At 42.5% G+C, this 12,536-nt stretch overlaps 3 protein-coding genes across 5 annotated transcripts; 2 read left to right on the top strand and 1 right to left on the bottom strand.

Annotated features, from left to right (window-relative positions):
- Positions 1 to 67: 67 nt before the first annotated feature.
- On the top strand, positions 68 to 7,190 carry sxph (saxiphilin). Its single transcript, XM_076111159.1, has 17 exons — positions 68 to 122; positions 511 to 674; positions 1,509 to 1,608; positions 1,720 to 1,896; positions 2,020 to 2,182; positions 2,300 to 2,364; positions 2,972 to 3,129; positions 3,261 to 3,447; positions 3,526 to 3,674; positions 3,767 to 3,857; positions 4,425 to 4,472; positions 4,610 to 4,792; positions 5,492 to 5,639; positions 5,891 to 5,973; positions 6,084 to 6,268; positions 6,723 to 6,909; positions 7,020 to 7,190. Exons 1-17 carry the CDS (start codon positions 68 to 70, stop codon positions 7,061 to 7,063), a joined length of 2,187 nt encoding a protein of 728 aa, XP_075967274.1. The 3' UTR covers positions 7,064 to 7,190.
- A 1,077-nt stretch (positions 7,191 to 8,267) lies between these two features.
- On the top strand, positions 8,268 to 11,160 carry sirt4 (sirtuin 4). 3 transcript variants are annotated; one of them, XR_012959279.1, is made up of 5 exons: positions 8,268 to 8,367; positions 8,701 to 9,179; positions 9,563 to 9,857; positions 9,958 to 10,237; positions 10,334 to 11,160. XR_012959279.1 is itself a non-coding variant. In XM_076110725.1 (5 exons), the coding sequence occupies exons 2-4, from the start codon at positions 8,701 to 8,703 to the stop codon at positions 10,108 to 10,110; spliced, it is 927 nt and encodes a 308-aa protein (XP_075966840.1). In that variant the 5' UTR covers positions 8,268 to 8,367; the 3' UTR covers positions 10,111 to 10,132; positions 10,390 to 11,160. The 3 variants fall into 3 exon arrangements, 2 of the variants coding, with proteins under 2 accessions (XP_075966840.1, XP_075966839.1); XM_076110725.1 differs by having other exon boundaries at positions 9,958 to 10,132; positions 10,390 to 11,160; XM_076110724.1 differs by having other exon boundaries at positions 9,958 to 11,160.
- Positions 11,150 to 12,221, bottom strand: cunh1orf74 (chromosome unknown C1orf74 homolog). Its single transcript, XM_076110726.1, has one exon. It carries the CDS (start codon positions 11,983 to 11,985, stop codon positions 11,206 to 11,208), a length of 780 nt encoding a protein of 259 aa, XP_075966841.1. The 5' UTR covers positions 11,986 to 12,221; the 3' UTR covers positions 11,150 to 11,205.
- Between the last annotated feature and the right edge of the window lie 315 nt (positions 12,222 to 12,536).

Here is a 12,536-nt window from a genome sequence, read left to right as displayed (position 1 = left end):
GTCTGTGGAGCTCTGCAGACGACAGACAGACAGATTTGTCTGAATCTTTGACTTACAGAAGGGCAGAATGCGAGGGCTAAATGCTGTTTTACTCTTTTTCATCTTTGTCTGCAGCATCAGAGGTGAGTTATGTCACTCAACGAGTTCATTACTTTCACTGTTAAGTTATTTATGTTCTAATTGAGTCTCATGTTGTTGAATGTTCGAAATGTTTTGATTCTTTTGTAGATGTTGACTTTTGGTTGTTGATGGCAAGATTGCTGCCCTCTTTTTGGAGCTTTTTGTGGATATTATTAAAGCTGATTTAAACATTGTTCTAGATGTTGTAAAATAGAAACACCAAACTAAATTTTGTTTTAGTTTGTTTTAGATTTTCTTAATGAATGAATGCACAAAGAAATGCATTAGATAACTGCATCTTACAAAAACAATGCATGGTTGACAAATAACCAATTCTGTCATATTCTGATTAACTTGTGTGGACTCCTTAAACTAATCCTTCCATGTTAGGTAAGAAGATGCGGTGGTGCACAGTGTCGGACCCAGAACAGAGGAAGTGTGCAGAACTAGCTAAAGCTCTGGTGGCGGTGCTGCCGCCTGCTGCTCTAGCAGCAGGCGGCAGACTCTCGTGCATACAAGCGTCCAGCACGACTGACTGCATCGATAGGATCAGGGTGAGCCGTAAAGCCTGAATGGCAGTGTCATGGAAGGTGTGCAAGGGACGAAGAAGTCACTGTAGCAGATAGAAATTGCATGAAGTTGTGAATTTGAATGTGAATTTCAGCTTGAATTCATACAGTAAAACATTTTATTGTTTATTCATAAAAATCGATTGAAAATATAACTGTTGATTTCTTCTTAACAAAGTCTCAGAGATAAATTGAAAAACTTCAGTTGGAAAAGAGACGTATAGAAAACAGATTGATGGTTAATTAAAAAAAATATAATATTACACTTATCGTATAAAGTCTCACAGATAACTGTTGCGGTAGCACAGATCAGGGCAGGAGGTTTACAAAGCTTTCTGTAACAAGGAATAAGGCCAGTTAGTTGTGTTTAGAGCTCGACTGATACCGGATTTATAAAACCAATATTGAGGTTTTAGAAAATCTGATAACAATAAAGCAACCAATTTTGTTTTTTCAGTATAAACTTTTTGATAAGAATCACTTATATTTGGTATTAAGAAATTGTGAGTAGCGTTTGTCAATGCTCCCTGATGGACATTAGATGTGATGGAGTGGAGATAAACTGTTTCTCAATTACTTAAATGTTGCTTTGGCATATATGTCGATGATTTATCAGTTTACCTTTATTTTGGATAACCTGTTTAAGGGGCCAGAGGTTGGTATGTGGGATTGACGATCCAAAGTTAATTGTCCATCATAACTGAAAAGGTGCTTCAACAAAATGTCTCAGAGTGATGAAAACCCTTCCTTTATTAACTAGTGAGTTCTTCTTTGAGTCCTCCTGTCACTAAAACTCACCGTGTTGATTATTTGTTTCAGGCAAACCGTGCTGATATAGTGACGTTAGATGCAGGAGAAGTTTATTCTGCTGTGAAGCAGTTTGGCCTCGTCGCCATCGCCAAAGAGATATACAGTGACGGTAGGTTTACTTCAGATCTCTGAGACGCTTCAGCATGTCTTTACAGCACAAGTGTCTGAGTCAGTAAACCTGTCTGTGTGTGTGTGTGTGTGTCCACGCTGAGTCCTACAGGAGGCTGTATTCTGTCTGTGGCTGTGGTGAGAAACAGCAGTTTGGACATACGATCCCTGCGGGGCCTCAGGAGCTGTCACAGTGGGGTTCGATGGACGGCTGGATGGAGTCTTCCCCTCGGCTTCCTGCTGTCCCGCAACTACCTGAGCTGGTCAAAGGAGCAGCCACTCAGTCATGGTGATGCGATTATAATCAGCTGCCAGTGAGAACAGTAGAGTGTGGAAGGTTATTCTTTCTGTTTTCTATTTTTGGCATCCCTAGTTTTATGGTCCCCTGACTTGTTTTTCTCCACTCGACCAGACGTCAGTACCTTTTTCAATGCCAGCTGTGTTCCCGGAGCTGCTGCCATGGCACCAACTCTGTGCTCTCTGTGCCAAGGCCAGAAGTCCTACATTCGCCAGAAGAATTACAACTGCGAAACATCCCACAGCGAGCCCTTCTACAACAGCCAAGGGGCCCTCAGGTCGGGTTTCAACAAAGAATCAACAAAGCTCTCAACTTACAACACACATTTGCTATATTTCAAACAGGTCCAGCATAGAAATTAATTTCCGTCATTGTTTATTTTGCTCTGTCACAGATGTCTCAGGAGCGGAGCAGGAGATGTTGCATTTGTGGACCATTTAGCTCTTGAAAGTATTGAAGGTAAGCTATCTTCTAATAGACCACTATAGTGTCTTACCATTCATTTATTCTGTTACAATTCTGTTACAATCTGAGGCCACATGGGGGCCGAAGGGTTTAGGATACTAACCATGTCACTGCAACGTACACAGTTTGAGTCCAGATTGTAGTAGCAAATCCCCCATATCTCTCTCTTTTGTCACGCTATCGCTGTGACAGAATCTGTCCACAGACAGAAATATGAACAGCAAAGTACTGAAAAACTCTTCTGTGGTAGTCCCTGCTACAGTAGATGTCTCCAGGACCACATTTTGTCATCACGACACACACACACACACACACATACCAGCGTCCCTGTCACGGCTGGTACTGATTGAAATGTCCAGTGTCTGCCACTCTAAGTGATAGTGATACAGTAGAAGTACAAATGCAAACCTAAATATTGACAACTCGAGGATCACTATGTCTTGTTTGTAGAAAATATTATTTTATATAATTAAATGAATCAAATAACATCCCGTTTTAAAATCAGTTCAGTAGAACACATTTGGAACAAAACAGCTGGTTAATAATAACTGCACAACATCCTGCTGAAGACTCTTTTCCTATTATCTGTTTGTTCTCTCAGACAGTGATAGAGATGAGTTCAGGCTGTTATGCGCAGATGGCACACAGGCTCCTCTCGGCCATTACAGAAACTGTAACCTGGGACGTGGTCCAGGAGGCGGCGCGGTCACCAGAGTTAACTTACGCAAGATTGCTCGCAAATTTCTGGTGACGGTACAGGTAATTATTTTTTTGTTCAATCGTTTTTTTCCCCCCACTTTTGCCCACAAATATCACACACTTTTGTTTCCGTGCTACATGTCCGTATACCCAAATAAAAGATGCCTAAATGATTCTTTATTGTTGCTTAGATGCTGTTTGGCCGACGAGGGAGAGAGAGACGGCGCTTCCAACTCTTCAACTCATCTTCTTTTGGAGAAAGCGACCTTCTCTTCAAGGATGTGACGGATAAACTAGCTGTTCTTCAAGATGACATGGATGTCAGTCAGGTGCTGGGGCTGGATTACGTGGCACTCCTCAAAGGTCTTGGACATGAAGGTGCTTGTACCCACATTGTTCATTTTTATATTAAAGACAGGCTGATTTCATGAGCTCATTGAACCTGTATGTGTGCAGGGAGCTCACTGGAGGACAGCGTTGTACGGTGGTGCTGTATTAGCCACGCAGAGCAGAATAAATGTGAGCAGTGGGCTCTGAGTATTAAGTCAGACCCGCTGGTGTGTGTCAGAGCCGTCTCGATGCGCGAGTGTATCGAGAAAATTAAGGTAAGTCATTCAAGTAGCATGAATCGCAGGATCTCTGGATGTTATAGGTCTATCACAACTATAATTCAAGCTGCAACTGTACCTGTCTACAGAGGGACGAGGTGGACGCCGTCTCGCTGGATGCAACTCACTCTTTCATCGCAGGAAAATGTGGTCTTGTCCCTGTAGTTACAGAATATTACGGTGAGGCTGCCGACATTCTCCAAATACATTTACTCACAGCAGAGCGGCTTCTCCGAAACCAAGTTGGAGCCTTTTCGACTTTATATTATCGACTAATGGTCGTCATTATTGGATTTGTACAAATGATAATAATAAGGCAATTTTCAAACAACATAACCGTTCAAAATGGAGAAGCCATGACTGCCCATGATAATAAAATGTATAATAATAATAAATGATAACACAAGTGCATTGAAATTAAAAGATGTAGATCAACAAAATAGAAATCTTACAGAAAACAAATGGACGTAAATATACAAGATCCAACTTTACAACGTGTCCTGTTGCAAAGCAGGAAGTTATTTTCATCATTAAGATATTTGAATTGAGGAAAATCCAATCATCAGTTGCCTTTCTGCCTGCAGCACCTAATACTGCAATTAACCACAATTTTCTACCCAGAGTTTTTCACTATTGTTTGACATTTTATAAACTAAACACTTAATCATCATTACATTATCTGCAGTCATGGTCTTCATTGATTAAAAGACGTTGATCTGTTTCCACTGTGTTCTCTTGGCCTCTCAGGAGAAAGGTGTGTGCTTGCTGAGGGAGCAACCCACTTGGAGACAGACGGTAAGACATCCCAGTGAACGAACAACTTGCAATAATCATAACACATTTCATACATAAAGCACCTTTCATACAATAATCTTGGTATCCGATGTGATTGTCGTCTTTACATTTAAAACGGCCACCGTCTCTCTCCTCAGTGTTGCCCTCAGTGGTGGGTGTGGCAGTCGCAAAGCGCTCCAGCAGAAACGTATTCATCGGGAACCTCGGAGGCCGCCGCTCCTGTCTTGGCCACATGTACAGCCCCGCAGGCTGGCTGCTGCCATACAGACACACGTTAAGCCTGGAGCATAACTGCAGCTCCCCCTGTGATCCAAACCAAGGTACTGTTTCAAAACACTCATGTGCATGAGTGGATTACAAAGTGTTAGGGCCCCCGCCTGACCTTCACCCACAACATGTCAATCAAAGACACGCATATCAACCAGGAAGAGGCTCAAAATGAAACAAAGAAACATAAAATGACTACAAAGGGACACAAAAAGACTACAAGGTGTTGCAAAATAGCTGCAAAGAGACCCCAAAGAGACTAACAAGGACTGTGAAAAGGGCCAAAACAAATACAAAGAGACAGAAATAGACTACAAGATACACAAAATAACCACAAAAAGAAACATGAAATTACTAGAGAGAGAGACACAAAAGGACGACAAAGTCTAACTACCAGAGACTCAAATTGACTACAAAGGGACACAAAACAACAACAAAAAGACGCTGTACAACTGTAAAGTCTGTGTGTCTTGCTCCTACGTGGGAGAGGTGGCGGGGCCTTTTGCGTGTCTCTTTAGAGGGGCTCGTTGTGTCATAATCTGACAATGTTCATGTGGAGCTGCATAAAAAGCTTTATCACACCTGAATTTATTTTTATATTTACAACAGCAGTCGTCGTTGTGTTTTATCTCTTCTCTGTGTGCTGTGACCTCTTGGCCTTTACACTTTGTGCTGTTGGTCTATCACACACACACACACACCACACACACACAAAGTGCAGCTGCAGTTTGTCACTATGTGTGTTTTCTCAGTGTACAACGACGTGTTTTGGAAAGGCTGCCTTCCTGGCTCTCAGGGGAATCTGTGTAAAGTGTGTGTGGGCGGCACCGGGGAGGCTGCCACCAAACGCTGTGCTGACAACCACAATGAGCGTTACTATGGCAACATGGGGGCATTGAGGTATGTGCTGACCTGAACAAAGGCTTTGCTGTTCATGTGCATTTACACCGTTTTTATGAAGATTGAATATCTTTTGTGGTATCCAGCCATCAGGACAGTTGTGGTTTACGGCTCTCCGGTAGAAAGTTTAAAATCGTTTGGCGTCTGCCTCCATTCTTAAGTAGAGGCCAAAGTGTTTACAGACTAATATCTCAACCCTTGAGACATGGATGTCTCTTGACACCCTTTAATCCTTTACTCACTGTTCATAGGTGTCTGGTTGGAGATGCCAGTGGTAAGAGCTACGGCGACGTGGCCTTCCTCGAGCAACACAACCTTCTTGCAAACATCCTCAGTGAGATAATCAAGATGGCATTTTGACATGAACACACACACACACACACTGATGCTAACATGTAGTTTATGTTTGTTAAGTAACATTATGCCTTTGTGTTGCTGTTGCAGGTTTGAGTTCCACTGGTTGGGCAGAGGGGTGGACGTCATCCGACTACGAGCTGCTGTGTGGTGACGGTCGTCGGGCCCCGCTGTCAGAGTGGGAGAGCTGTAACCTCGGATCCATCCCTCCGAACTCCATCATGACACGACCGGTGCTCACATCACGCGTGTACGACTTCCTCATGAAGTCACAGGTCAGCTTATGTGAACAGATTTTTGTTTAATAAATGTGAGTGTTTCAAATCAGGCTGTCCTTTTACACCTCATGTGGACTATCAACCCTTAAAGCTGCAGTTTGGGACAGATAGGAAATAGGAAAGTCTTGACGATGTCTGTCTCTGGTTAGCCTCATGCTTGCCATTGCATTTTGGATAGGTTTATTTCAGGTCACAGTTTGATGCTTTACTTTGAGAAATATACAAATAAACACAAAAGAAAATGACTCATATCTCAGATGTTAAAAGTGTCTAAACACAAGCAGAGAAAGAAAAAGTAGACAAGAGTACAAATCTGACCAGACATTTGATTCCAGCTTTTGTTTTATGCTGACTGAAATCAGAACAGACGGTTAAACTATGATCTTTGGCATTGCGGAAAGGAACAGGGGAGTGTTTAACTGCTTATTTACTCTCTTTTTAAACCTTCTAGGAAACTTTTGCAGCCAACCCAAACACGGAGTTCAAGCTCTTTGAGTCTCAGCAATATGGAGAGAGTGATCTGCTGTTCAAAGATGCAACTCAGTGTTTTGTGCACACAAGCCACATGGACTACCGCTCCATCCTCGGAGAGGAGTTTTACAGTCAGGCAGAAACCGCCTTCAACTGCACACACTCTGGTACGACTGTAATCAGATACTTCTGCTTGTTTGTGTCAAACGTATAATCAAACCACCGCTCCCACACATGTTGATAACGCTCATGTTTGCATGTGTTTTCCTTATAACAGATATCTTGGAGTTTTGTAATCAGGACGTGTGCAGCATATTCTAATGGACACGCAGAGGGAAAAGTTACTTTTCTCTGTGTTACTCAGTGGTTCAACCCTTCATCCACAATCTTGTTTCGTCCACATCCGACGTCTGCAAACCATCAGTGGCATCGTCCTGTTCACGGCTGACATTCTATTCAAAACGTTGCTGCCTGATTGAAGTGATTAGTCATTACTATTAATACACGTTAAAGGATAGAGAAAATCAACTTTCAGATTCCATTGTAACTTCAAATGTTGTGTTGTGTAATGGCACACATATGGGTTTAAAATCGATCTGTGTAGAATAAGAATATGGAGCCATGTGTTACATTTTTACACACACCAATTATAGCACTGTATTTGTTAATACATAACAACATGAGTGTGAGACTGGGAACATAAGATCTATGGGGATGCCATTTTAAAGCAATGTTTACTATTCATTATCTTTAAAGAAACTGTGAAACTTGCTTACAGAATGTTTGACATTGAAGCTTTGGTTTAAATAAAGATATACAAACTTCACAGGAAAAACACTGAATACAGCTTAATACAGCTAGGACTACTGCATTTTGTGTTGAACAACGTTACACAACGTATTTAATCCAATTATGTCATCTTTTTCTTTATTACTTGTGTCTGTGTTTACTGTTAGTTAAAGTAATACTTTTTATAAATGATTTTAAAGGTGCAAGTTACAGATTTAGGAGGATTTTGATTGCCTCCCAATGGCTCTCAACATGTTGACAGCGAGCCAACAGCTGACAGAGCTGACAATGTTTACCTGAGAGGTTGGCTGGTATTATCAGCTGTAACAGCCATGTGAGAGCAGTGCAGAGCAGCGGCAGTGAGTTAACCAGCGTGACTTAATTCTCTGCTCAGGTACACATTACTCCCCTATATATTATTACACAGCAAATAGTTGTTTTCTGCTATATTAATGTTCAGAATGTTAAATACAGCTCCTTTAACTATATTGATTCCTTTGGACTACAATTTGTTATCAAGAATAAAAAGGATTTAACTTGGCTTCAAAGTATGAATAAATATAAATATAGTGATGTCAGAAGGAATTTGATCATTTCTTCAGAAAGGAAGGCAAATAAAACTGAACACCCCGGCAATCTGGATCTTACTTTTTTTTAACTGCAACTCCCAGACTACAGCGCGACTGTGTTTGGTGTTACGTAAAACCTGGTATTTCCGGTTTCTGCCACTGTGAGAAAAGTTCCCATCTTATATCAGCCTGTTGTCAAGTTATTCAACCAACGCGTTGAAGCTGCTGACACTTTGCCGTGCCCGTTATTACCGTTAAACTGATAAGGTATAGTAACTAACCGACTTAGCTAAACATAGTAAGCTAGCTAAGTGAGTACATTAGCCAGCTGTGAGCTAAGCTACCGGTTACACTTTAGGGAAGTCTCAACTATTTCTTGCTATATTTCAATATTCAGCTGCATATATTCAAGCTTTGTTGGCATTAACCATCTTAACGACATTATAAGGTAATTAAAGTGTGTGTCCGCTGTGAGTGGCCTCTTAGCTAACGTCTGATTTGTACAGTGACTTGTCCCCGCCCCTCTGTGAGGAACATGGAGCAGGCGGTGTGAAAATGCATGCGGTTTTTATTGATGTTCATCAATTTGTCTCGCTGTAGATGAGATTACCACAGCGATTCCTCACACTACACGCAGCACCTGTGAGGAGGGCATCCTCGGTCCCTGTGGTGAGCTTTGTCCCCGCCTGCAGCACCGCAGACACCCACTCCCTGGAGCTGCTGCAGGACTTTGTGTCCCGAGCAAGTCGCTTGTTTGTCATCAGTGGAGCCGGACTCTCCACCGAGTCAGGGATCCCCGACTATCGTTCAGAGGGCGTCGGGCTGTATGCTCGCACAGACAGGCGACCCATGCAGCACGCGGAGTTTGTCCGCAGCGCAAAGTCCCGTCAGCGCTACTGGGCCAGAAACTTTGTCGGGTGGCCGCAGTTCTCCTCCCATCGGCCGAACTCCGCACACCAGGCCCTGCAGCAGTGGGAGCGGAGAGGCAAGCTGCACTGGCTGGTGACACAGAATGTGGATGCTCTTCATTCAAAGGCAGGACAGAAACGACTGACCGAGCTCCACGGCTGTGCCCACAGGTGAGAAAAACACCTGACACGTTAATCATGAGCCTCCTGTAGTGGTTGTCAAGATTGTAGTCTTCAAATTTGCTTTATTTTGTCCAGGAAAATGACAAATGTTACATATTGGCACATGGTATGTCATTAGATTTGGTGTAAATACAAATGATAAACAACAATGAAAGAAAACATTTTCACCCTTAGTTATATTTATTAGTTCTGGATTATTTGGCCAGTTTTTTCCTGCTGCCACCCAAATGCAATAGAGGTGATATCTCAGAGACAGATATCACAAAACCTGGGCATCTATTGACACCACTCTATGTTTTGTAATTTGGGTGAACTGACCCTTTTAAGTCATCATAAAGATACATTATTATTCTTGATATATGTGTCCTCAGGGTGTTGTGTCTTGGCTGTGGTGCCATCTCAGCGAGGGAGGAGCTGCAGACGCAATTTGTAGCGCTAAACCCGGACTGGAGAGCACAGACGGGCGGCGTGGCTCCGGATGGTGATGTCTTCATAGAGGACGACCAGGTCCTCAATTTCCGAGTTCCCTCCTGTGAGAGCTGTGGAGGGATACTGAAGCCCGAGGTCACGTTTTTTGGAGACACCGTGAACAAAGCGACGGTACAGTTTGTGCACGACAGACTGGGGGAGTCGGACGCGGTACTGGTGGTGGGGTCGTCGTTACAGGTAGGTTTTAGAGGCACTTTGGTCAAACATAACACTTGTATTACAACACACCTCTGCTGGACTTGTGTGTGTAATTGTGTCCCTCTCTGTTATTCACAAGGTTTATTCAGGATACAGGTTTTTACTGGCAGCTGGTGATCGGAAAATGTCCGTTGCCATCGTGAACATCGGGTCCACGAGGGCTGACCACCTGGCTGAGCTGAAAGTGAGCAGCCGCTGTGGTGAAGTGCTGTCGGTCATCCAACCTCTCTGACCGTCATGGACGTGCAGTTTGGGTAATCTACATTAAGATGGTCAAAACTACCTCAGATTCAAACTGGTAAACGACATCAACTTCAGGAGGAATGTCTCGACTGGCACTTTGTTCGAGCTACATAAAAGTAACCAGGAGCATTTACACTTCTCTGCCGAAAAGAATTTGCTGCTATTATCAAAGGACAATAACTAACATATCTACTCTCACATATGTTATGCAGAACCAGTGAAAACAAGTGTGCCTGTCTTGGAAATTCAACTTCTCTTCACACTACAGATTGCTGTCAGTTGATCATCATCTTGGTGCGACACATCTGCTCTGCCAGGGGAAACAAGAAGCCTCGAGCTGTACTGTATTTAGCACCGGCTAAATACCATATAGAATATGCAGCATGTGTGGTTCACTGTCTGAAGGCCCAGAGTTGACACGACGATTGGAGGATGGGGCCACGTGGTTCGTCTACTCAGGCTCTGTTCAACGTTGTGTACCGATGCTGCTTTTATTTAGATTATTGGAAATATCGATGAAGCAGTGTTCTTGTTTGTGAAACCGCAGGCTGTTATTGCACAAAGCTAACAATCATGTTGCAGTAAGACACAGCGGGTAATTTGACAATGTTTTAGAAACTAATTCAAGTGGAGAAAATGTAAAATACACTGTAATCAACTGGTTTTAAAGGGTGGGATTCGATTTGCACTATCCTGGCATAATTTTGTGTGTTTTTAAAATAATGGTGCCGACACTGATGTGTGAACATTTTAAATGTTAACATAGTCAACAGAATCGACATTTTCTTAATATGTTAAACATATAACTACAAGTATGAGGCTTTAAATTACAAACTACATCCTGTCAAGCAGTGGATCATATTTTACCTGAAACTAATGCAAATATTTATATTCAGTCATGACAAACATGCTATTTTATGAATGTCAAAGCATTAAAGCACCTCATCCATGAAATGAAATGTATTTTGTGTGTTTGCATCATGTCAACCAGTGCATGTTAAAAAATAAAGAGCTGTTTAATGTAGAAATAAAGTAAAAACCACGTTTATTTAAGTTTATTTTAAAGACAAATTTCATGTCAGCATCACAAACAGACTGAGGGCAGAGTGACTGTGGATTGACAAAACGTAAGATCCGTTAGAACATTTTGCTGCTTAAATCGCTCTTGTAAACAAAGCCTCCAGTGTTCCAGGTTGGACTGCAGCGCTTTAAGCAGCACAGCCGGGAAGCTGAAGGAGTACAGACAAAACCTGTGACCTGCAGAGTCTGCCTGCCATGTTGCTGAAGCTGTAGTTACTATCAGGGGAGTCATAGACAGACAGTTCTCAAAGCTCTTGGTCTGATCAAACCAGTAAGTGACAGGGAAACCCAACAAAAGACCAAACACTGTGCACAGGTTCCACTCATCCGACTTCTCTCCAACGTAATGAGGTTTCTCAGCCTCCTTCAGTTGTTCAAGCCCTCTCAGGAGAAGCAGTAAATCTTGTGTCTCTCCTCTGAGCGAGTCAGCGATGATGGGCTCCTCCAGCGTGTGGCAGATATCAATAACGGCCACATTGTTATCATGCAACAGCTGTTCTACATTTGATCCGACTGTAAGTGTATTAACAATAAGACTGTTTCCATTCAAATCCAGTGTGAGAAGTGATTTAGACACAAGCTGGGAAGACTGCAAAGAGCTCAAATACTGCTGCACCTGATCTGCTCCGGCGCTGTTGCTGTCGTACAATAAAGCCGGTTTCAGTCCCAAATCAACAGCCGAGACCTGAGCAGCCAAATCCAGACTCTGAGGGACGGAGAGAGATTTTCTACCAGCAGACAAACATCTACGAGCTGCAGCAAGAAAGAGCTCCTGAGTGGACATAGCTGGAGGAATCGCGTTACATACGATTTTAGTTATTTAAAAAGAATATGGGACAAAACAATACGAACCGAGACACTGATTCAATGTAATTATTTATCTTCAGGCCTCCTACAATAACATGAGAAAAAAATATTCGACAGGAAAATGAAGCTGATTTGGGTCTGATTTGTTAAAGGAAAACTAGTCAAACAAAAGTCATTCATTCACGACCCTCGTTTCTTCTTTGTTGGTCCGAGACACCTAAAGTGACAAAAATGTGTTACAGTTACAAACATGTAGCTCTGATTTTCAAGATGAATAAAGTTGCTACAATAAGATTTGCTTAATAGTGAACTGAACCACACCTCCCTCTGGCTCTGATAAAAGGAGATGATCTCACCATTATCCTGGTTTTAGCGGTGATGTATTTTGAATATGTTATGTCACGGGCTGAGGAGACATCAGGTCAAAATCTGAGAGATTTCTTGCAACCCAAACACCAGCTGCAAACAAGCCCAGGTTGACCAGCAGATTCCTGGAAAGTCACAATTGACAAGATTAAAGCTTTAAAC

The sequence above is a fragment of the Anarhichas minor genome, unplaced genomic scaffold, assembly GCF_050575085.1.
Source record: "Anarhichas minor isolate MPS153535 unplaced genomic scaffold, ASM5057508v1 ptg000043l, whole genome shotgun sequence".
Taxonomy (NCBI): domain Eukaryota; kingdom Metazoa; phylum Chordata; class Actinopteri; order Perciformes; family Anarhichadidae; genus Anarhichas; species Anarhichas minor.
This window is presented reverse-complemented; position numbering and strand designations above follow the sequence as displayed.

Bases quoted from the DNA above. Each gene is read 5' to 3' on its own strand.
- sxph (XM_076111159.1), top strand. From the start codon at position 68: ATGCGAGGGCTAAATGCTGTTTTACTCTTTTTCATCTTTGTCTGCAGC. The intron at 675-1,508 runs GTGAGCCGTAAA...TATTTGTTTCAG, and splicing joins ACTGCATCGATAGGATCAGG to GCAAACCGTGCTGATATAGT. The intron at 4,793-5,491 runs GTACTGTTTCAA...GTGTTTTCTCAG, and splicing joins CCCCTGTGATCCAAACCAAG to TGTACAACGACGTGTTTTGG.
- sirt4 (XM_076110725.1), top strand. From the start codon at position 8,701: ATGAGATTACCACAGCGATTCCTCACACTACACGCAGCACCTGTGAGG. The intron at 9,180-9,562 runs GTGAGAAAAACA...ATGTGTCCTCAG, and splicing joins CTCCACGGCTGTGCCCACAG to GGTGTTGTGTCTTGGCTGTG. The intron at 9,858-9,957 runs GTAGGTTTTAGA...GTTATTCACAAG, and splicing joins TGGTGGGGTCGTCGTTACAG to GTTTATTCAGGATACAGGTT.
- cunh1orf74 (XM_076110726.1), bottom strand. From the start codon at position 11,985: ATGTCCACTCAGGAGCTCTTTCTTGCTGCAGCTCGTAGATGTTTGTCT.